This window comes from Ylistrum balloti, unplaced genomic scaffold (assembly GCF_031769215.1).
Source record: "Ylistrum balloti isolate Yb309-2 unplaced genomic scaffold, AGI_CSIRO_Ybal_v1 Utg370138, whole genome shotgun sequence".
Taxonomy (NCBI): domain Eukaryota; kingdom Metazoa; phylum Mollusca; class Bivalvia; order Pectinida; family Pectinidae; genus Ylistrum; species Ylistrum balloti.
Window position 1 is genome coordinate 357,595 of NW_026782146.1, and position 23,384 is coordinate 380,978.

General features: G+C 39.6%; 1 protein-coding gene across 1 annotated transcript in view; it reads left to right on the forward strand.

The window, feature by feature from the left end:
• Positions 1-8,879, forward strand: part of LOC132550661 (integrin beta-6-like) — a 52,722-nt gene extending 43,843 nt beyond the window's left edge. The window contains exons 18-22 of the mRNA XM_060214752.1: positions 1,464-1,550; positions 1,935-2,073; positions 4,287-4,403; positions 5,293-5,462; positions 8,799-8,879. Coding sequence (XP_060070735.1) covers positions 1,464-1,550; positions 1,935-2,073; positions 4,287-4,403; positions 5,293-5,462; positions 8,799-8,879 — 594 coding nt within the window. The remainder of the gene's footprint in view (positions 1-1,463; positions 1,551-1,934; positions 2,074-4,286; positions 4,404-5,292; positions 5,463-8,798) is intronic.
• Positions 8,880-23,384: the final 14,505 nt, after the last annotated feature.

Sequence of the window (23,384 nt, forward strand, 5' to 3'; positions counted from 1 at the left end):
GTGCGCGCTCGGGTATAGTGCGCAGGTACTTTTTTGGGGTCAGATTAAAAAAAAAATTCTACAGAAAGATTAATTGATTACTGGTTACCGCGATGAAACAGTTGTGGTTTGATCCATTGATAAATAGGAAACCACAATTATCGTGACCCTAACATATTTAATTACCTTACGTAAACAAATTCACTCGGGTACCTGACTTAACAAGCATGAAAGGCTTGGCTAATTGGATAATTAACGGTTCTTAACAGGTAACAAGCACATTGAGTATGAGGTAAGTAATTACATTAAATGTATTTACATGGCTATCTTCCTTGAAGTTTCATGGTTAGAGTTTTCTTCCAGTAATTATGTCTATAAAGACATAGTTCTTTGAAATTAAACCAGACTTCCATATATATATACAAAATTTACAATATTTTCGCTATAGCTACTGCTATTTTTGATCTCCAATGCATTAGATAATGTCACCATGACACGCTAAATGAATAAATATGTTATGGAAATATTTCGTTCTAGTTAATTGATAATTATAAACATGAATATTTTGGGGTTTTTTTTATACGCGCTTTGTTTGAAGGAATATTTTCATTTCAAGGAACTTTGATACACATTAACAATCCTTGAGAAATCAGCACAATCAACCTTCATCAAATAAAACTAAAAGACAAAAAATATAGGTTATAACAAAGTCAACATCATGATCAATACAGTATTAAAAATATATTATTCATAAATCATGAGCACCAAATGTACCTTGCCTACGAAGCGCAAACTTTTTATCTTCAAAAAACTTGAAAATGTGTCATGGCGGTGGGTGTGAAAAACCTGAAATAATTGTCATATCGGCGGGTGTGCGTGTGGGACAAACAGTCCAATTCGGTGACGTCTACTGAGGTAAAATGATGTTATATATTAAGACGATCTTGCCACAACGACAAGGATTAAAACAAAATTGATGTTCTGTTTGTAAGTTTTGTTTGTTTATCAGTGCTGTTAGTTGATAATTCAAACCAAGCCCCCAGACTAGCTTATCAACTCGCAGGTACACTGTTCTGTACGCTTACGTAATGTCGAGAATTCCGTAAATTATATTGTTCAAAATTTATCAATAGTTCAACCACACTGTGCTTCTTTTTTTAAATATATAGTAATCGTATTGTTATTAAAAAAAATAAACTAATTTTGGATGCTTTTAAAATAGCGATTTGAAAGATCGCGGCATTATTTATGCAGAAAATTGCCGCTAGAGGGCTCTAACTCTTTTCGATATTTCAGCCAATGAGAAGGCCAGGATCGGTAAATTTTGTCTGAAAGGCCGTCGCAATAGGCTACACGTACTGGATACGTTTAGCCTAAAAACCTCAGATTTATATTTATCTTATAGCCCTGCTGTTGGATATAAGTGTAATTTTGTTCTATAAAAGCAATGATGTTATGAGCTGTTGCCTCTTTTAACATTTCAGACAGTTTGCTCTGACCATGGTGAGTGTGTATGTGGAGAGTGCCGTTGTAATTCTTCATATAGTGGAGTCATGTGTGAGCAGTGTCAGGTAAGTTCCATTTCAAAATGAGGTCTCCAAATCAAGTAAAAACAAATCATGATATATTGCTGATAGGCTCCTTGGAATAATCCTAACAGAGTTTGCGAAAAAGTAATAACCTTAACCAATATTCAAAGTCATTGGGGTTAAACTGAATTTAAGCTTCAAACAGTATTTTCTCATCAGCAAAAAGTTCTAGAAACAGATAATGGGCTGGTAGATTCCTGGTATAAAGTCCAAAAGGGTTTGCGAAAAGAAATGACCTTGTCCCATACACGAGGTCAAAAGTCGGATTGGTTAAAACATTCAAACAACTTCTTCAGATTAACCATAGCTGAGAGTCATGATGTTTGGTTTATAAGTAAAATATTCTATTGTTTTGATATGTTTAAGACTTGTACTGAGGGCCTCTGTGAATCAAACAGAGCTTGTGCCATGTGTACACTGAAGAAGGATGGAAAATCTGGTGACATGTCTCAGGAGGAATGTGAACAAAACTGCCAACATGTCACACTGGTCAGTGACCTAGACTGTAAGTAACATGTCACACTGGTCAGTGACTGTAAGTAACATGTCACACTGGTCAGTGGCCTAGACTGTAAGTAACATGTCACACTGGTCAGTGACTGTAAGTAACATGTCACACTGGTCAGTGACCTAGACTGTAAGTAACATGTCACACTGGTCAGTGACCTAGACTGTAAGTAACATGTCACACTGGTCAGTGACTGTAAGTTACATGTCACACTGGTCAGTGACCCAGACTGTAAGTAACATGTCACACTGGTCAGTGACAGTAAGTTACATGTCACACTGGTCAGTGGCCTAGACTGTAAGTAACATGTCACACTGGTCAGTGACTGTAAGTAACATGTCACACTGGTCAGTGACCTAGACTGTAAGTAACATGTCACACTGGTCAGTGACCTAGACCACACCGATTCATGTTGTAAATGTTTATTAATCAACCATTAGGTACTTGGGGGAGGGGACTATAAATTTGCATTGTGTTCATCTGTCCTTTTGTCCATCTGTCCCTTGTCTGGACTACACTTCTTGTCATTAGAACATCACACTTTGAGTATGGGTTTCTGTAAGTGTAGCAGTGTGTCATGTATCAAAAGGAGGTCGCTCTGATCTACAAAGTTTGACCTTTGACCAGCAGAAAAATAGAAGTTGTCCAGGCTCTATCTTCTGCACTAATAGTCTTTTAAACTTAAAACTTGAGGTATGAGTTCATCATGGTCAGGCATTGTGTCATGGATCAAATGTAGGTTTCACTCTGACCTACAAAATTTGACCCTTGACCTATATCAAAATGAAAGCTTATCGTGGCTTAATCTCCTACCTTAATGGTCACTAGAACTCCATACTTGAGGTATGGGTTTACCTTGGTCAAGCAATGTGTAAAGTCTCAAAGTAGGTCACTCTGCCTTACATTGTGACCTTTGACCTGTAGAACATGACCATTCTTAAAACTGACATTGGTTTATATTCCAGCTGTGAGAGGCTGGGTTTCTGTAGAACATGACCATTCTTTAAACACTGATAATGGTTTATATTCCAGCTGTGAGAAGCTGGGTTTCTGTAGAACATGACCATTCTTTAACACTGATAATGGTTTTTATACCGGACCTCCACTATGGCAAGCTAGTAAGACAGTCATAGAAATAACAACTAGAACACAAGATGTGAATTGAATATGGCTGTTTATTATAATAAATAACATTCGTTATTTAGTTAACAATTTATCATTTAAATAGACAGAACAAGTCTTAGATGGGGTTCATAATCTGCCACCACATCATACATAAACATAAGATAGTACTGTTCCAGTTAAGAAAACAAACATCTTCCAAAATTATCATATATGAAAACTTAAAGAAGGAAAGATTTCCAGCATATAAAAGGTACATGACATACCTGGATGCTATACTCCTAGGTAGGAAAGATAACATAAAATGTGAATTATTGGTGGTACAAGTCCAGTAACATAATCAACAACTCAAGCTTAGGTAATGTATGTGTGAAAGTATAAAAACATAAAAGAGTGGATGTGACGAGTACATGAGCATAAAAATGCTTGGAACAAGTTGAGGAAGGATACTTCACATACACATTTGATGTAAAATTGAAACTAATGAAAAAATCTCATCAACCAAGCCTGACAAATTTAACAGGCCTTGAAAGAACAATAAACAAGAGATAAAAACTCAAAAAAGGAATGGAGGAAAGTAGGGGATGGTGGTGGGCTAAAAATATATGAAAAATGTTTTGTCTTCCGATGATATAACTAGACTAATATGAATTAAATAAACTGGCCTTGACCGTACGAACCTTGTTCCACCATGTTCAGCTGTCAGCTTCTGAATAGAAAATGCTGCATTATTTATATTTATAGCAGTCTAAAAATAGCAACCCAAATTATTTGGACCACCTTGCTCCAACCCTAAATTACCTCCTTCCGCAAATAATTTAATCCTTATACATAATCACAGTCAGCCTGTATAAATAACATTAAAACTGAAAGAAGTGAATTAAATATGGCCGTTTATTATAGTAAACAACATTTGTTATTTAGTTAACAATTTATCATTTAAATAGACCGAACAAGTCTTAGATGGGGTTCATAATCTGCCACAATGATTTCTGCAAAACTTATGCATAAATAAGGTAAAGCAAAAGTGATGCAAAATCATCCCCCATGCGACGCCATGTTAACACTGATAATGGTTTATATTACAGCTGTGAGAAGAAATGATTCCCAGACATGTAAATTCAAAGGATCTGATAACTGTTTGATGTCGTTTATTCTTCATAATCTGGATGGTGAACGGGTGGTGTTTGTCAAAGATACTACAGGTTTGTATATGTTTATTCTTCACAACCTGGACAGTGAACAGGTTGTGTTTGTCAAAGATACTTCAGGTCAGTAAATGACATTTATTCTCTAAAACCTAGACATACACCAGTTAATATACATGGCTGTCTGTTGTCTGATAATGTTCCAACTGTATACATGTCTGTCTGTTGTCTGATGTTTCCTACTGTAAACATGTCTGTCTGTTGTCTGATAATGTTTCCAATAGTATACATGTCTGTCTGTTGTCTGATGTTTCCTACTGTAAACATGTCTGTCTGTTGTCTGATAATGTTTCCTATAGTATACATGTCTGTCTGTTGTCCAATACTGTTTGCCACTGTAATCATATCTGTTTGTAATCTGATTATGTCCCCACTGTATACATGTCTGTCTGTTGCCTGATCATGCTCTCACTGTATACATGTCTGTCTGTTGTCTGATAAAGTTTCCTAAAATATCGACTACTAAAAACATGTCTGTCTGTTGTCTGATAATGTTCCCACTGTATACATGTCTGTTTGTTGTGTGATCATATTCCCATTGTGTACATGTCTGTCTGTTGTCCGATAATGTTTCCTAAAGTATCCACGACTGAAAACATGTCTGTCTGTTGTCTGATCATGCTCTCACTGTATACATGTCTGTCTGTTGTCTGATGATGTTTCCTAAAGTATCGACTACTGAAAACATGTCTGTCTGTTGTCTGATAATGTTTCCTAAAGTGTCGACTACTGAAAACATGTCTGTCTGTTGTCTGATAATGTTTCTCAAATTAACAATCAATAAATTAATCAATGTCAGTTGTCTGATAATTCATTGAATCCATCTGTTGACTGATATTTTATTTATGTCTGTCTGATACCTGATATTGTTTGATATCTGTTACAGCATGTCCACCCAAGCCAGCTAATGTCCTGATCCTTGCCATCAGTATCTCAGCAGCGGTATTTCTCGTGGCTCTCATTCTCCTCATACTATGGAGACTGTTTGCATACTTCTATGACGGCATTGAATACTCAAAGTTTGAAGAAGAAATTAAAAATCCAAAATGGGGCTTTGTAAGTTAGATTCATGTATATCAAAGTTTTCTTACAAAATACTAATATCTCTTGTGTGTTATGTATCAGGTTCACTATTAAGCTTACCTTGTCCAGGGGGCTAAGGGCTGCATGACAAAAAAGGGAAAATTTGGTTATATTGGTGAATTTTTTCTACTAATGACGGAATGACAGGGTAATGCCAAAATTTGATCAAAAGGCTCCAGGGGTGAACTTTTTCTTCTACTGGCGGAATGACAGGGTAATGCCAAAATTTGATCAAAAGGCTCCAGGGGTGAACTTTTTCTTCTACTGGCGGAATGACAGGGTAATGCCAAAATTTGATCAAAAGGCTCCAGGGGTGAACTTTTTCTTCTACTGGCGGAATGACAGGGTAGTGCCAAAATTTGATCAAAAGGCTCCAGGGGTGAACTTTTTCTTCTACTGGCGGAATGACAGGGTAATGCCAAAATTTGATCAAAAGGCTCCAGGGGTGAACTTTTTCTTCTACTGGCGGAATGACAGGGTAATGCCAAAATTTGATCAAAAGGCTCCAGGGGTGAACTTTTTCTTCTACTGGCGGAATGACAGGGTAATGCCAAAATTTGATCAAAAGGCTCCAGGGGTGAACTTTTTCTTCTACTGGCGGAATGACAGGGTAATGCCAAAATTTGATCAAAAGGCTCCAGGGGTGAACTTTTTCTACTACTGACGGAATGACAATATATTTCCAAAATTTTAACAAAATGGTCCTTGGGTGAACTTTTTCTACTACTGACGGAATGACAGTATATTGCCAAAAATTGAACAAAATGTTCCTTGGGTGAACTTTTTCTACTACTGACGGAATGACAGGGTAATGCCAAAAATTGATCAAAAGGCTCCAGAGGTGAACTTTTTCTACTACTGACGGAATGACAGGGTAATGCCAAAAAATGATCAAAAGGCTCCAGGGGTGAACTTTTTCTACTACTGACGGAAGGACAGTATATTGCCAAAAATTGAACAAAATGGTCCTTGGGTGAACTTTTTCTACTACTGACGGAATGACAGGGTAATGCCAAAATTTGATCAAAAGGCTCCAGGGGTGAACTTTTTCTACTACTGACGGAATGACAGGGTAATGCCAAAATTTGATCAAAAGGCTCCAGGGGTGAACTTTTTCTACTACTGACGGAATGACAGGGTAATGCCAAAATTTGATCAAAAGGCTCCAGGGGTGAACTTTTTCTACTACTGACGGTATGACAGGGTAATGCCAAAATTTGATCAAAAGGCTCCAGGGGTGAACTTTTTCTACTACTGACGGAATGACAATATATTTCCAAAATTTGAACAAAATGGTCTTTGGGTGAACTTTTTCTACTACTGACGGAATGACAGTATATTGCCAAAAATTGAACAAAATGGTCCTTGGGTGAACTTTTTCTAGTACTGACGGAATGACAGTATATTGCCAAAAATTGAACAAAATGGTCCTTGGGTGAACTTTTTCTACTACTGACGGAATGACAGTATAATGCCAAAAATTGAACAAAATGGTCCTTGGGTGAACTTTTTCTACTACTGACGGAATGACAGTATCATGCCAAAAATTGAACAAAATGGTCCTTGGGTGAACTTTTTCTACTACTGACGGAATGACAGGGTAATGCCAAAAATTGATCAAAATGCTCCAGGGGTGAACTTTTTCTACTACTGACGGAATGACATGGTAATGCCAAAAATTGATCAAAAGGCTCCAAGGGTGAACTTTTTCTACTACTGACGGAATGACAGTATATTGCCAAAAATTGAACAAAATGGTCCTTGGGTGAACTTTTTCTACTACTGACGGAATGACAGTATCATGCCAAAAATTGAACAAAATGGTCCTTGGGTGAACTTTTTCTACTACTGACGGAATGACAGGGTAATGCCAAAAATTGATCAAAAGGCTCCAGGGGTGAACTTTTTCTACTACTGACGGAATGACAGTATATTGCCAAAATTTGAACAAAATGGTCCTTGAGTGAACTTTTTCTACTACTGACGGAATGACAGGGTAATGCCAAAAATTGATCAAAAGGCTCCAGGGGTGAACTTTTTCTACTACTGACGGAATGACAGGGTAATGCCAAAAATTGATCAAAAGGCTCCAGGGGTGAACTTTTTCTACTACTGACGGAAGGACAGTATATTGCCAAAAATTGAACAAAATGGTCCTTGGGTGAACTTTTTCTACTACTGACGGAATGACAGGGTAATGCCAAAATTTGATCAAAAGGCTCCAGGGGTGAACTTTTTCTACTACTGACGGAATGACAGTATATTGCCAAAAATTGAACAAAATGGTCCTTGGGTGAACTTTTTCTACTACTGACGGAATGACAGTATAATGCCAAAAATTGAACAAAATGGTCCTTGGGTGAACTTTTTCTACTACTGACGGAATGACAGGGTAATGCCAAAAATTGATCAAAAGGCTCCAGGGGTGAACTTTTTCTACTACTGACGGAATGACAGGGTAATGCCAAAAATTGATCAAAAGGCTCCAGGGGTGAACTTTTTCTACTACTGACGGAATGACAGTATATTGCCAAAAATTGAACAAAATGGTCCTTTGGTGAACTTTTTCTACTACTGACGGAATGACAGGGTAATGCCAAAATTTGATCAAAAGGCTCCAGGGGTGAACTTTTTCTACTACTGATGGAATGACAGTATATTGCCAAAAATTGAACAAAATGGTCCTTGGGTGAACTTTTTCTACTACTGACGGAATGACAGTATAATGCCAAAAATTGAACAAAATGGTCCTTGGGTGAACTTTTTCTACTACTGACGGAATGACAGGGTAATGCCAAAAATTGATCAAAAGGCTCCAGGGGTGAACTTTTTCTACTACTGACGGAATGACAGTATATTGCCAAAAATTGAACAAAATGGTCCTCGGGTGAACTTTTTCTACTGCTGACGGAATGACAGTATATTGCCAAAATTTGAACAAAATGGTCCTTGGGTGAACTTTTTCTGCTACTGACGGAATGACAGTATATTGCCAAAAATTGAACAAAAGGCTCCAGGAGTGAACTTTTTCTACTACTGACGGAATGACAGTATATTGCCAAAAATTGAACAAAATGGTCCTTGGGTGAACTTTTTCTACTACTGACGGCATGACAGTATATTGCCAAAAATTGAACAAAATGGTCCTTGGGTGAAAGGGATTAAATACAAATGGTGGAAGTGTCCTTGAAACCATGTTAAGTTTATGTTAATAAATATCTAAACATTGAACTGTATCTTTCACTTGATCTAGATCTTGATTAACTTGGGTAATTAAGAATGTAATACATATACAACTACATTTTTCAGGATGATAACCCTCTGTTTGTGAGTCCAACATCTCGGTATGAAAACCCAATGTGTGATAAACCAGCAGACGAAGGATTCTAAAGTGGATTGAAAGACAGAGGAAGACTTCTGATGTTACTAAACAGACAAAGGAAGACTTCTGATGTTACTAGACAAATGGAGGAAGACTTCTGATGTTTCTAGACAGACAGAGGAGGTAGACTTCTGATGTTACTAGACAGACAGAGGAGGTAGACTTCTGATGTTTCTAGACAGACAAAGGTAGACTTCTGATGTTACTTGACAGACAGAGGTAGACTTCTGATGTTACTTGACAGATGTTACTAGACAGGCAGAGGATGACTTCTGATGTTACCAGACAGACAGAGGTAGACTTCCAATGTTACTAGACAGACAGAGGTAGACTTCCAATGTTACTAGACAGACAGAGGTAAACTTCTGATGTTATTAGACAGAGGTAGACTTCTGATGTTTCTAGACAGACAGAGGTAGACTTCCAATGTTACAAGACAGACAGAGGTAGACTTCTGATGTTACTAGACAGACAGAGGAAGACTTCTGATGTTACTAGACAGACAGAGGAAGACTTCTGATGTTTCTAGACAGACAGAGGAAGACTTCTGATGTTACAAGACAGACAGAGGAAGACTTCTGATGTTTCTAGACAGACAGAGGAAGACTTCTGATGTTTCTAGACAGACAGAGGAAGACTTCTGATGTTACAAGACAGACAGAGGTAGACTTCTGATGTTTCTAGACAGACAGAGGAAGACTTCTGATGTTTCTAGACAGACAGAGGAAGACTTCTGATGTTACAAGACAGACAGAGGAAGACTTCTGATGTTTCTAGACAGACAGAGGAAGACTTCTGATGTTACAAGACAGACAGAGGAGGTAGACTTCTGATGTTTCTAGACAGACAGAGGAAGACTTCTGATGTTACAAGACAGACAGAGGAAGACTTCTGATGTTTCTAGACAGACAGAGGAAGACTTCTGATGTTTCTAGACAGACAGAGGAAGACTTCTGATGTTACAAGACAGACAGAGGTAGACTTCTGATGTTTCTAGACAGACAGAGGAAGACTTCTGATGTTTCTAGACAGACAGAGGAAGACTTCTGATGTTACAAGACAGACAGAGGAAGACTTCTGATGTTTCTAGACAGACAGAGGAAGACTTCTGATGTTACAAGACAGACAGAGGTAGACTTCTGATGTTTCTAGACAGACAGAGGAAGACTTCTGATGTTTCTAGACAGACAGAGGAAGACTTCTGATGTTACAAGACAGACAGAGGAAGACTTCTGATGTTTCTAGACAGACAGAGGAAGACTTCTGATGTTACTAGACAGACAGAGGAAGACTTCTGATGTTACTAGACAGACAGAGGTAAACTTCTGATGTTACTAGACAGATAGAAAAAGGTTTCTGATGTTACTAGACAGACAGAGGTAAACTTCTGATGTTACTAGACAGACAGAGGAAGACTTCTGATGTTACTAGACAGACAGAGGTAAACTTCTGATGTTACTAGACATTCTGATGTTACTTGACAGACGGGTTGAGGTTTCATGTTGATCTACATATTAGGGGATGTATCTGATGTTGATCTACAGATTAGGGGATGTATCTGATGTTGATCTACAGATTAGGGGATGTATCTGATGTTGATCTACAGATTAGGGGATGTATCTGATGTTGATCTACATATTAGGGGATGTATCTGATGTTGATCTACAGATTAGGGGATGTATCTGATGTTGATCTACATATTAGGGGATGTATCTGATGTTGATCTACAGATTAGGGGATGTATCTGATGTTGATCTACATATTAGGGGATGTGTCTGATGTTGATCTACAGATTAGGGGATGTATCTGATGTTGATCTACAGATTAGGGGATGTGTCTAATGTTGATCTACAGATTAGGGGATGTGTCTAATGTTGATCTACAGATTAGGGGATGTGTCTAATGTTGATCTACAGATTAGGGGATGTGTATAATGTTGATCTACAGATTAGGGGATGTGTCTGATGTTGATCTACAGATTAGGGGATGTGTATAATGTTGATCTACAGATTAGGGGATGTGTCTGATGTTGATCTACATATTAAGGGATGTGTCTGATGTTGATCTACAGATTAGGGGATGTATCTGATGTTGATCTACAGATTAGGGGATGTATCTGATGTTGATCTACAGATTAGGGTATGTGTCTGATGTTGATCTACAGATTAGGGGATGTGTCTAATGTTGATCTACAGATTAGGGGATGTGTCTAATGTTGATCTACAGATTAGGGGATGTGTCTAATGTTGATCTACATATTAGGGGATGTATCTGATGTTGATCTACAGATTAGGGGATGTATCTGATGTTGATCTACAGATTAGGGGATGTGTCTGATGTTGATCTACAGATTAGGGGATGTATCTGATGTTGATCTACAGATTAGGGGATGTGTCTAATGTTGATCTACAGATTAGGGGAGATTTCTAATATTGATCTACATATTAGGGGATGTATCTGATGTTGATCTACAGATTAGGGGATGTATCTGATGTTGATCTACAGATTAGGGGATGTGTCTGATGTTGATCTACAGATTAGGGGATGTGTCTGATGTTGATCTACAGATTAGGGGAGATTTCTAATATTGATCTACAGATTAGGGGATGTGTCTAATGTTGATCTACATATTAGGGGATGTATCTGATGTTGATCTACAGATTAGGGGATGTGTCTGATGTTGATCTACAGATTAGGGGAGATTTCTAATATTGATCTACAGATTAGGGGATGTATCTGATGTTGATCTACAGATTAGGGGATGTGTCTGATGTTGATCTACAGATTAGGGGATGTATCTGATGTTGATCTACAGATTAGGGGATGTGTCTGATGTTGATCTACAGATTAGGGGATGTGTCTGATGTTGATCTACAGATTAGGGGATGTGTCTAATGTTGATCTACAGATTAGGGGATGTGTCTAATGTTGATCTACAGATTAGGGGAGATTTCTAATATTGATCTACAGATTAGGGGATGTGTCTAATGTTGATCTACATATTAGGGGATGTATCTGATGTTGATCTAAGATTAGGGGATGTATCTGATGTTGATCTACATATTAGGGGATGTGTCTGATGTTGATCTACAGATTAGGGGATGTGTCTGATGTTGATCTACAGATTAGGGGATGTGTCTAATGTTGATCTACAGATTAGGGGATGTATCTGATGTTGATCTACAGATTAGGGGATGTGTCTAATGTTGATCTACAGATTTGATCTGATGTTGATCTACAGATTAGGGGATGTGTCTGATGTTGATCTACAGATTAGGGGATGTGTCTGATGTTGATCTACAGATTAGGGGATGTGTCTGATGTTGATCTACAGATTAGGGGATGTGTCTAATGTTGATCTACAGATTAGGGGATGTGTCTGATGTTGATCTACAGATTAGGGGATGTGTCTGATGTTGATCTACAGATTAGGGGATGTGTCTGATGTTGATCTACATTAGGGGATGTGTCTGATGTTGATCTACAGATTAGGGATGTGTCTGATGTTGATCTACAGATTAGGGGATGTGTCTAATGTTGATCTACAGATTAGGGGATGTGTCTGATGTTGATCTACAGATTAGGAGATGTGTCTGATGTTGATCTAAAGATTAGGGGATGTGTCTGATGTTGATCTACAGATTAGGGGATGTGTCTAATGTTGATCTACAGATTAGGGGAGATTTCTAATATTGATCTACAGATTAGGGGATGTGTCTGATGTTGATCTACAGATTAGGGGATGTGTCTGATGTTGATCTACATATTAGGGGATGTGTCTAATGTTGATCTACAGATTAGGGGAGATTTCTAATATTGATCTACAGATTAGGGGATGTGTCTGATGTTGATCTACAGATTAGGGGATGTGTCTGATGTTGATCTACATATTAGGGGATGTGTCTAATGTTGATCTACAGATTAGGGGATGTGTCTAATGTTGATCTACAGATTAGGGGAGATTTCTAATATTGATCTACAGATTAAGGATGTGTCTGATGTTGATCTACAAATGGTAGGGTTGGGGGTGGGGGGAGGGATGTCACTCATGTTAATGGACCCGGTGAAGGAATCTTCCCATGTTAGTTTGTGACATTTCATGTACTGTTTAAGATGGATGTTGATTAATCTCAAGGATCTCATTTTGTAACTTTGATTGATCATCATTTCACTTTTCGTCCTAAAACAGATCAGTTGAATATTGTGGATAGGTATGTTGCTTCTCAGAAACAAGCTTTATTGAGCATACCCTTATTGAAAGTGATCTTGTACACGATGGTCACGACAACATCAGTGTCTAGATTCCTTGTACACAATGGTTACGACAACATCAGTGTCTAGATTCCTTGTACATGATGGTCAGTTCCTTGTACAACATGGTTACGACAACATCAGTGTCTAGATTCCTTGTACACAATGGTTACGACAACATCAGTGTCTAGATTCCTTGTACATGATGGTCAGTTCCTTGTACAACATGGTTACGACAACATCAGTGTCTAGATTCCTTGTACACAATGGTTACGACAACATCAGTGTCTAGATTCCTTGTACATGATGGTCAGTTCCTTGTACAACATGGTTACGACAACATCAGTGTCTAGATTCCTTGTACATGATGGTCAGTTCCTTGTACATTATGGTCACGACAACATCAGTGTCTGGATTCCTTGTACACGATGGTCATGACAACATCAGTGTCTGGATTCCTTGTACACGATGGTCACGACAACATCAGTGTCTGGATTCCTTGTACACGATGGTCACGACAACATCAGTGTCTGGATTCCTTGTACACGATGGTCACGACAACATCAGTGTCTGGATTCCTTGTACACGATGGTCACGACAACATCAGTGTCTAGATTCCTTGTACACGATGGTCATGACAACATCAGTGTCTAGATTCCTTGTACATGATGGTCAGTTCCTTGTACACGATGGTCATGACAACATCAGTGTCTGGATTCCTTGTACACGATGGTTACGACAACATCAGTGTCTAGATTCCTTGTATACAATGGTCACGACAACATCAGTGTCTAGATTCCTTGTACACGATGGTCACGACAACATCAGTGTCTAGATTCCTTGTACATGATGGTCAGTTCCTTGTACACGATGGTCACGACAACATCAGTGTCTGGATTCCTTGTACACGATGGTTACGACAACATCAGTGTCTGGATTCCTTGTACACAATGGTCACGACAACATCAGTGTCTAGATTCCTTGTACACGATGGTCACGACAACATCAGTGTCTTGATTCCTTGTACAGGATGGTCAGTTCCTTGTACACGATGGTCATGACAACATCAGTGTCTAGATTTCTTGTACAACATGGTCAAGACAACATCAGTGTCTGGATTCCTTGTACACGATAGTCACAACATCAGTGTCTGGATTCCTTGTACAACATGGTCATGACAACATCAGTGTCTAGATTCCTTGTACAACATGGTCACGACAACATCAGTGTCTGGATTCCTTGTACACGATGGTCACGACAACATCAGTGTCTAGATTCCTTGTACACGATGGTCACGACAACATCAGAGTCTAGATTCCTTGTACACGATGGTCACGACAACATCAGTGTCTAGATTCCTTGTACATGATGGTCACGACAACATCAGTGTCTAGATTCCTTGTGATGACAACATCAGTGTCTAGATTCCTGGTCATGACAACATCAGTGTCTAGATTCCTGGTCATGACAACATCAGTGTCTAGATTCCTGGTCATGACAACATCAGTGTCTAGATTCCTGGTCATGACAACATCAGTGTCTAGATTCCTTGTACACGATGGTCACGACAACATCAGTGTCTAGATTCCTTGTACACAATGGTCACGACAACATCAGTGTCTAGATTCCTTGTACACAATGGTCACGACAACATCAGTGTCTAGATTCCTTGTACACGATGGTCACGACAACATCAGTGTCTAGATTCCTTGTACACGATGGTCACGACAACATCAGTGTCTAGATTCATTGTCATGACAACATCAGTGTCTAGATTTCTGGTCATGACAACATCAGTGTCTAGATTCCTGGTCATGACAACATCAGTGTCTAGATTCCTGGTCATGACAACATCAGTGTCTAGATTCCTGGTCATGACAACATCAGTGTCTAGATTCCTGGTCATGACAACATCAGTGTCTAGATTCCTTGTACACGATGGTCACGACAACATCAGTGTCTAGATTCCTTGTACACGATGGTCACGACAACATCAGTGTCTAGATTCCTTGTCATGACAACATCAGTGTCTAGATTCCTGGTCATGACAACATCAGTGTCTAGATTCCTGGTCATGACAACATCAGTGTCTAGATTCCTGGTCATGACAACATCAGTGTCTAGATTCCTGGTCATGACAACATCAGTGTCTAGATTCCTGGTCATGACAACATCAGTGTCTAGATTCCTGGTCATGACAACATCAGTGTCTAGATTCCTGGTCATGACAAAGACTTCACTTAACACTCCATTATCCATATATGCTCCTAAATCAGCAGAGAAAGCCTGATTCAAACTGTTTGTTGTCTCATTCCATTTTACCATTGACCATTTGAATTTACAAATGACTGTGTTTTAAGTTCCTATTTTCTATTCATTGGTGGTATAGAATATGTAAAACATTTTTATTGTCGTATTCGTACAAATTTTATATCAAATTTGTTCTGTCCTCATTTTGTGCTGAATTTGTCCACATTTTATGCCAAATTTTATCTCATTTTATGTCAAAGTCTTCCTCATTTATGTCAAAGTCGACCTCATTTTATGCCAAATTTATTCTCATTTTATGTCAAAGTCAACCTCATTTTATGCCAAATTTGTCCTCATATTATGTCGAAGTTGACCTCATTTTATGTCAAAGTCGTCCTCATTTTATGTCAAAGTCGTCCTCATTTTATGTCAAAGTCTTCCTCATTTTATGTCAGTCGACCTCATTTTATGTCAAAATTTTCCTCATTCCTCATTTTATGTCAAAATTTTCCTCATTTTAATGTCAAAGTTGACCTCATTTTATGTCAAAGTTGACCTCATTTTATGTCAGTCGACCTCATTTTATGTCAAAATTTTCCTCATTCCTCATTTTATGTCAAAATTTTCCTCATTTTAATGTCGAAGTTGACCTCATTTTATGTCAAAGTCGTCCTCATTTTATGTCAGTCGACCTCATTTTATGTCAAAATTTTCCTCATTCCTCATTTTATGTCAAAATTTTCCTCATTTTAATGTCAAAGTTGACCTCATTTTATGTCAAAGTTGACCTCATTTTATGTCAAAGTCCTCCTCATTTTGTGCCGAATTTGTCCTCATTGATGTCAAAGTCGTCCTCATTTTATGTCAAAGTCAACCTCATTTATGTCAAAGTCCTCCTCATTATGTGTCTAATCCTTCCTCATTATGTGTCAATGTCCTCCTCATCTTATATCAAAGTCCTCCTCATTTTGTGCCGAATTTATCCTCATTTTGTATAAGCAAATGCAGATTTATATATGTGATAAACTACTGCCTTATTTTCAAGGTTTATTTTAGAGGTCAGCATCATTTTGAGTTTTTAGGGTACCTGTGTTCAGTATTTAATACATTTTGGTGTTGTTTATATTTTGTAGTAGCTCTTTTTCCTTGTCCTGTATACACTGTATATGTGTGGTGATTTGGTAAATTGAGTGTTATCAATGGATGTAGATTGGATATGTGAATCATATATAGAAGTGTGTTTTTAATTAAGATAAAACTTGTTTAAAACTTAATACATATGCTTATTTGCATGCCTTTTTCATAGTATGATAAGGTTTGCACATTTTTTGTATTTGCCAATCTGTCAATCTGTTCATTTTCCCCATCATGAAATTCTAATAAAAATAATCTCCATTTTACCATAAATCATTTTATTTTCAATCAATTCGCCAAAATAGAGGCAGACAAAACAATGAATCACCAAGGGACAAAGAGGCTTTTGTACATGTAGGTTAATGAAGGGACAGAGGCTCCTGTACATGTAGGTTAATGAAGGGACAGAGGCTCCTGTACATGTAGGTTAATGAAGGAACAGAGGCTCCTGTACATGTAGGTTAATGAAGGGACAGAGGCTCCTGTACATGTTGGTTAATGAAGGGACAGAGGCTCCTGTACATGTAGGTTAATGAAGGGACAGAGGCTCCTGTACATGTAGGTTAATGAAGGGACAGAGGCTCCTGTACATGTAGGTTAATGAAGGGACAAAGAGGCTTTTGTACATGTAGGTTAATGAAGGGACAAAGAGGCTCCTGTACATGTAGGTTAATGAAGGGACAGAGGCTCCTGTACATGTAGGTTAATGAAGGGACAAAGAGGCTTTTGTACATGTAGGTTAATGAAGGGACAAAGAGGCTCCTGTACATGTAGGTTAATGAAGGGACAGAGGCTCCTGTACATGTAGGTTAATGAAGGGACAGAGGCTCCTGTACATGTAGGTTAATGAAGGGACAGAGGCTCCTGTACATGTAGGTTAATGAAGGGACAAAGAGGCTTCTGTACATGTAGGTTAATGAAGGGACAGAGGCTCCTGTACATGTAGGTTAATGAAGGGACAGAGGCTCCTGTACATGTAGGTTAATGAAGGGACAGAGGCTCCTGTACATGTAGGTTAATGAAGGGACAAAGAGGCTCCTGTACATGTAGGTTAATGAAGGGACAAAGAGGCTCCTGTACATGTAGGTTAATGAAGGGACAAAGAGGCTCCTGTACATGTAGGTTAATGAAGGGACAAAGAGGGTACATGTAGGTTAATGAAGGGACAAAGAGGCTCCAGTACATGTAGGTTAATGAAGGGACAAAGAGGCTCCTGTACATGTAGGTTAATGAAGGGACAAAGAGGCTCCTGTACATGTAGGTTAATGAAGGGACAAAGAGGCTCCTGTACATGTAGGTTAATGAAGGGACAAAGAGGCTCCATGTAGGTTAATGAAGGGACAAAGAGGCTCCTTGTACATGTAGGTTAATGTACATGTAGGTTAATGAAGGGACAAAGAGGCTCCTGTACATGTAGGTTAATGAAGGGACAAAGAGGCTCCTGTACATGTAGGTTAATGAAGGGACAAAGAGGCTCCTGTACATGTAGGTTAATGAAGGGACAAAGAGGCTCCTGTACATGTAGGTTAATGAAGGGACAAAGAGGCTCCTGTACATGTAGGTTAATGAAGGGACAGAGGCTCCTGTACATGTAGGTTAATGAAGGGACAAAGAGGCTCCTGTACATGTAGGTTAATGAAGGGACAAAGAGGCTCCTGTACATGTAGGTTAATGAAGGGACAATGAGGCTCCTGTACATGTAGGTTAATGAAGGGACAAAGAGGCTCCTGTACATGTAGGTTAATGAAGGGACAAAGAGGCTCCTGTACATGTAGGTTAATGAAGGGACAAAGAGGCTCCTGTACATGTAGGTTAATGAAGGGACAAAGAGGCTCCTGTACATGTAGGTTAATGAAGGGACAAAGAGGCTTTTGTACATGTAGGTTAATGAAGGGACAAAGAGGCTCCTGTACATGTAGGTTAATGAAGGGACAAAGAGGCTCCTGTACATGTAGGTTAATGAAGGGACAAAGAGGCTCCTGTACATGTAGGTTAATGAAGGGACAAAGAGGCTCCTGTACATGTAGGTTAATGAAGGGACAAAGAGGCTCCTGTACATGTAGGTTAATGAAGGGACAAAGAGGCTCCTGTACATGTAGGTTAATGAAGGGACAAAGAGGCTCCTGTACATGTAGGTTAATGAAGGGACAAAGAGGCTCCTGTACATGTAGGTTAATGAAGGGACAAAGAGGCTCCTGTACATGTAGGTTAATGAAGGGACAAAGAGGCTTTTGTACATGTAGGTTAATGAAGGGACAGAGGCTCCTGTACATGTAGGTTAATGAAGGGACAGAGGCTCCTGTACATGTAGGTTAATGAAGGGACAAAGAGGCTCCTGTACATGTAGGTTAATGAAGGGACAAAAAGAGGCTCCTGTACATGTAGGTTAATGAAGGGACAAAGAGGCTCCTGTACATGTAGGTTAATGAAGGGACAAAGAGGCTCCTGTACATGTAGGTTAATGAAGGGACAAAGAGGCTCCTGTACATGTAGGTTAATGAAGGGACAAAGAGGCTCCTGTACATGTAGGTTAATGAAGGGACAAAGAGGCTCCTGTACATGTAGGTTAATGAAGGGACAAAGAGGCTCCTGTACATGTAGGTTAATGTAGGGACAAAGAGGCTTCTGTACATGTAGGTTAATGAAAGGACAGAGGCTCCGGTACATGTAGGTTAATGAAGGGACAAAGAGGCTCCTGTACATGTAGGTTAATGAAGGGACAATGAGGCTCCTGTACATGTAGGTTAATGAAGGGACATGTAGGTTAATGAAAGAGGCTCCTGTACATGTAGGTTAATGAAGGGACAAAGAGGCTCCTGTACATGTAGGTTAATGAAGGGACAAAGAGGCTCCTGTACATGTAGGTTAATGAAGGGACAAAGAGGCTCCTGTACATGTAGGTTAATGAAGGGACAAAGAGGCTCCTGTACATGTAGGTTAATGAAGGGACAAAGAGGCTCCTGTACATGTAGGTTAATGAAGGGACAAAGAGGCTCCTGTACATGTAGGTTAATGAAGGGACAAAGAGGCTCCTGTACATGTAGGTTAATGAAGGGACAAAGAGGCTCCTGTACATGTAGGTTAATGAAGGGACAAAGAGGCTCCTGTACATGTAGGTTAATGAAGGGACAAAGAGGCTACTGTACATGTAGGTTAATGAAGGGACAAAGAGGCTCCTGTACATGTAGGTTAATGAAGGGACAAAGAGGCTCCTGTACATGTAGGTTAATGAAGGGACAAAGAGACTCTTGTACATGTAGGTTAATGAAGGGACAGAGGCTCCTGTACATGTAGGTTAATGAAGGGACAAAGAGACTTTTGTACATGTAGGTACTGTACATGTAGGTTAATGAAGGGACAGAGGCTCCTGTACATGTAGGTTAATGAAGGGACAGAGGCTCCTGTACATGTAGGTTAATGAAGGGACAAAGAGGCTCCTGTACATGTAGGTTAATGAAGGGACAGAGGCTCCTGTACATGTAGGTTAATGAAGGGACAAAGAGGCTCCTGTACATGTAGGTTAATGAAGGGACAAAGAGGCTCCTGTACATGTAGGTTAATGAAGGGACAAAGAGGCTCCTGTACATGTAGGTTAATGAAGGGACAAAGAGGCTCCTGTACATGTAGGTTAATGAAGGGACAAAGAGGCTCCTGTACATGTAGGTTAATGTAGGGACAAAGAGGCTCCTGTACATGTAGGTTAATGAAGGGACAGAGGCTCCTGTACATGTAGGTTAATGTAGGGACAAAGAGGCTCTTGTACATGTAGGTTAATGAAGGGGCAAAGAGGCTCCTGTACATGTAGGTTAATGAAGGGACAAAGAGGCTCCTGTACATGTAGGTTAATGAAGGGACAAAGAGGCTCCTGTACATGTAGGTTAATGAAGGGACAAAGAGGCTCCTGTACATGTAGGTTAATGAAGGGACAGAGGCTCCTGTACATGTAGGTTAATGAAGGGACAGAGGCTCCTGTACATGTAGGTTAATGAAGGGACAGAGGCTCCTGTACATGTAGGTTAATGAAGGGACAAAGAGGCTCTTGTGCATGTAGGTTAATGAAGGGACAAAGAGGCTCTTGTACATGTAGGTTAATGAAGGGACAAAGAGGCTCCTGTACATGTAGGTTAATGAAGGGACAGAGGCTCCTGTACATGTAGGTTAATGAAGGGACAGAGGCTCCTGTACATGTAGGTTAATGAAGGAACAGAGGCTCCTGTACATGTAGGTTAATGAAGGGACAAAGAGGCTCCTGTACATGTAGGTTAATGTAGGGACAAAGAGGCTCCTGTACATGTAGGTTAATGAAGGGACAAAGAGGCTCCTGTACATGTAGGTTAATGAAGGGACAAAGAGGCTCCTGTACATGTAGGTTAATGAAGGGACAAAGAGGCTCCTGTACATGTAGGTTAATGAAGGGACAGAGGCTCCTGTACATGTAGGTTAATGAAGTCACAAAGAGGCTGTGTACATGTAGGTTAATGAAGGGACAGAGGCTCCTGTACATGTAGGTTAATGAAGGGACAAAGAGGCTTCTGTACATGTAGGTTAATGAAGGGACAGAGGCTCCTGTACATGTAGGTTAATGAAGGGACAAAGAGGCTCTTGTACATGTAGGTTAATGAAGGGACAGAGGCTCCTGTACATGTAGGTTAATGAAGGGACAAAGAGGCTCCTGTACATGTAGGTTAATGAAGGGACAAAGAGGCTCCTGTACATGTAGGTTAATGTAGGGACAAAGAGGCTCCTGTACATGTAGGTTAATGAAGGGACAGAGGCTCCTGTACATGTAGGTTAATGAAGGGACAGAGGCTCCTGTACATGTAGGTTAATGAAGGGACAAAGAGGCTCCTGTACATGTAGGTTAATGAAGGGACAGAGGCTCCTGTACATGTAGGTTAATGAAGGGACAGAGGCTCCTGTACATGTAGGTTAATGAAGGGACAAAGAGGCTCCTGTACATGTAGGTTAATGAAGGGACAGAGGCTCCTGTACATGTAGGTTAATGAAGGGACAAAGAGGCTCTTGTACATGTAGGTTAATGAAGGGACAGAGGCTCCTGTACATGTAGGTTAATGAAGGGACAGAGGCTCCTGTACATGTAGGTTAATGAAGGGACAAAGAGGCTCTTGTACATGTAGGTTAATGAAGGGACAGAGGCTCCTGTACATGTAGGTTAATGAAGGGACAGAGGGTACATGTAGGTTAAGAGGCTCCTGTACATGTAGGTTAATGAAGGGACAAAGAGGCTCCAAGTTGAACACACACCATCAGGTCGATAAGGAAATGAACACACCAAGGTCAGGTCAAACGATAATCCGGAAAGTTGAATACACCATGGTCAGGATCAGCCGTCGATAATCCGGAAAGTTGAACACACCAAGGTCAGGATCAGCCGTCGATAATCCGGAAAGTTGAACACACCAAGGTCAGGATCAGCCGTCGATAATCCGGAAAGTTGAACACACCAAAGTCAGGATCAAATGTCGATAATCCGGAAAGTTGAACACACCAAGGTCAGGATCAGCCGTCGATAATCCGGAAAGTTGAACACACCAAGGTCAGGATCAAACGTCGATAATCCGGAAAGTTGAATACACCAAGGTCAGGATCAGCCGTCGATAATCCGGAAAGTTGAACACACCAAGGTCAGGATCAAACGTCGATAATCCGGAAAGTTGAATACACCAAGGTCAGGATCAGCCGTCGATAATCCGGAAAGTTGAACACACCAAAGTCAGGATCAAATGTCGATAATCCGGAAAGTTGAACACACCATGGTCAGGATCAGCCGTCGATAATCCGGAAAGTTGAACACACCAAGGTCAGGATCAAACGTCGATAATCCGGAAAGTTGAATACACCAAGGTCAGGATCAGCCGTCGATAATCCGGAAAGTTGAACACACCAAGGTCAGGATCAAACGTCGATAATCCGGAAAGTTGAATACACCAAGGTCAGGATCAGCCGTCGATAATCCGGAAAGTTGAACACACCAAGGTCAGGATCAAACGTCGATAATGCGGAAAGTTGAATACACCAAGGTCAGGATCAGCCGTCGATAATTCGGAAAGTTGAATACACCAAGGTCAGGATCAGCCGTCGATAATCCGGAAAGTTGAACACACCAAAGTCAGGATCAAACGTCGATAATCCGGAAAGTTGAACACACCAAGGTCAGGATCAAACGTCGATAATCCGGAAAGTAATTACATAAATATAAGTTCTTATTAATAATTTTCATCGTTCGGTCTGCTACAAAAGAGAACTATTTCTGACTGTCGTGTTTCAGTTCCAATGTGTCGGGTAAACGCAAAAAATGGCAAGTTTTTTACAACTGGTTTATAGAGTTACTTCCCTTCTCATGTATTTCGAGTAAGTTGGCCTTTCACTGTTGGGGTTCCCAGCATTCTCTTGGCTTTCATACTTGGCTGTACTGTAAACATCGAAAACAATCTAAAATTATGTGACAAAAAGAGCTTGTCACAGCTAGAGAATGTAATGAACAGAAAGTAAAGAGATGTATTGGATCTCTGGAGATGACACGATCAATGTGTCAACCTCACCACACAGAATCAACAACAAAATACCAATATGTCAACATTATCATAATCCAAACTCAAATTCAATAAAACTAGGACAGAAACAACAAAATACCAACATGTCAACATTATCATAATCCAAACTCAAATTCAATAAAACTAGTGCAGAAACAACAAAATACCAACATGTCAACATTATCATAATCCAAACTCAAATTCAATCAAACTAGTGCAGAAACAACAAAATACCAACATGTCAACATTATCATAATCCAAACTCAAATTCAATAAAACTAGGACAGAAATAACAAAATACCAACATGTCAACATTATCATAAT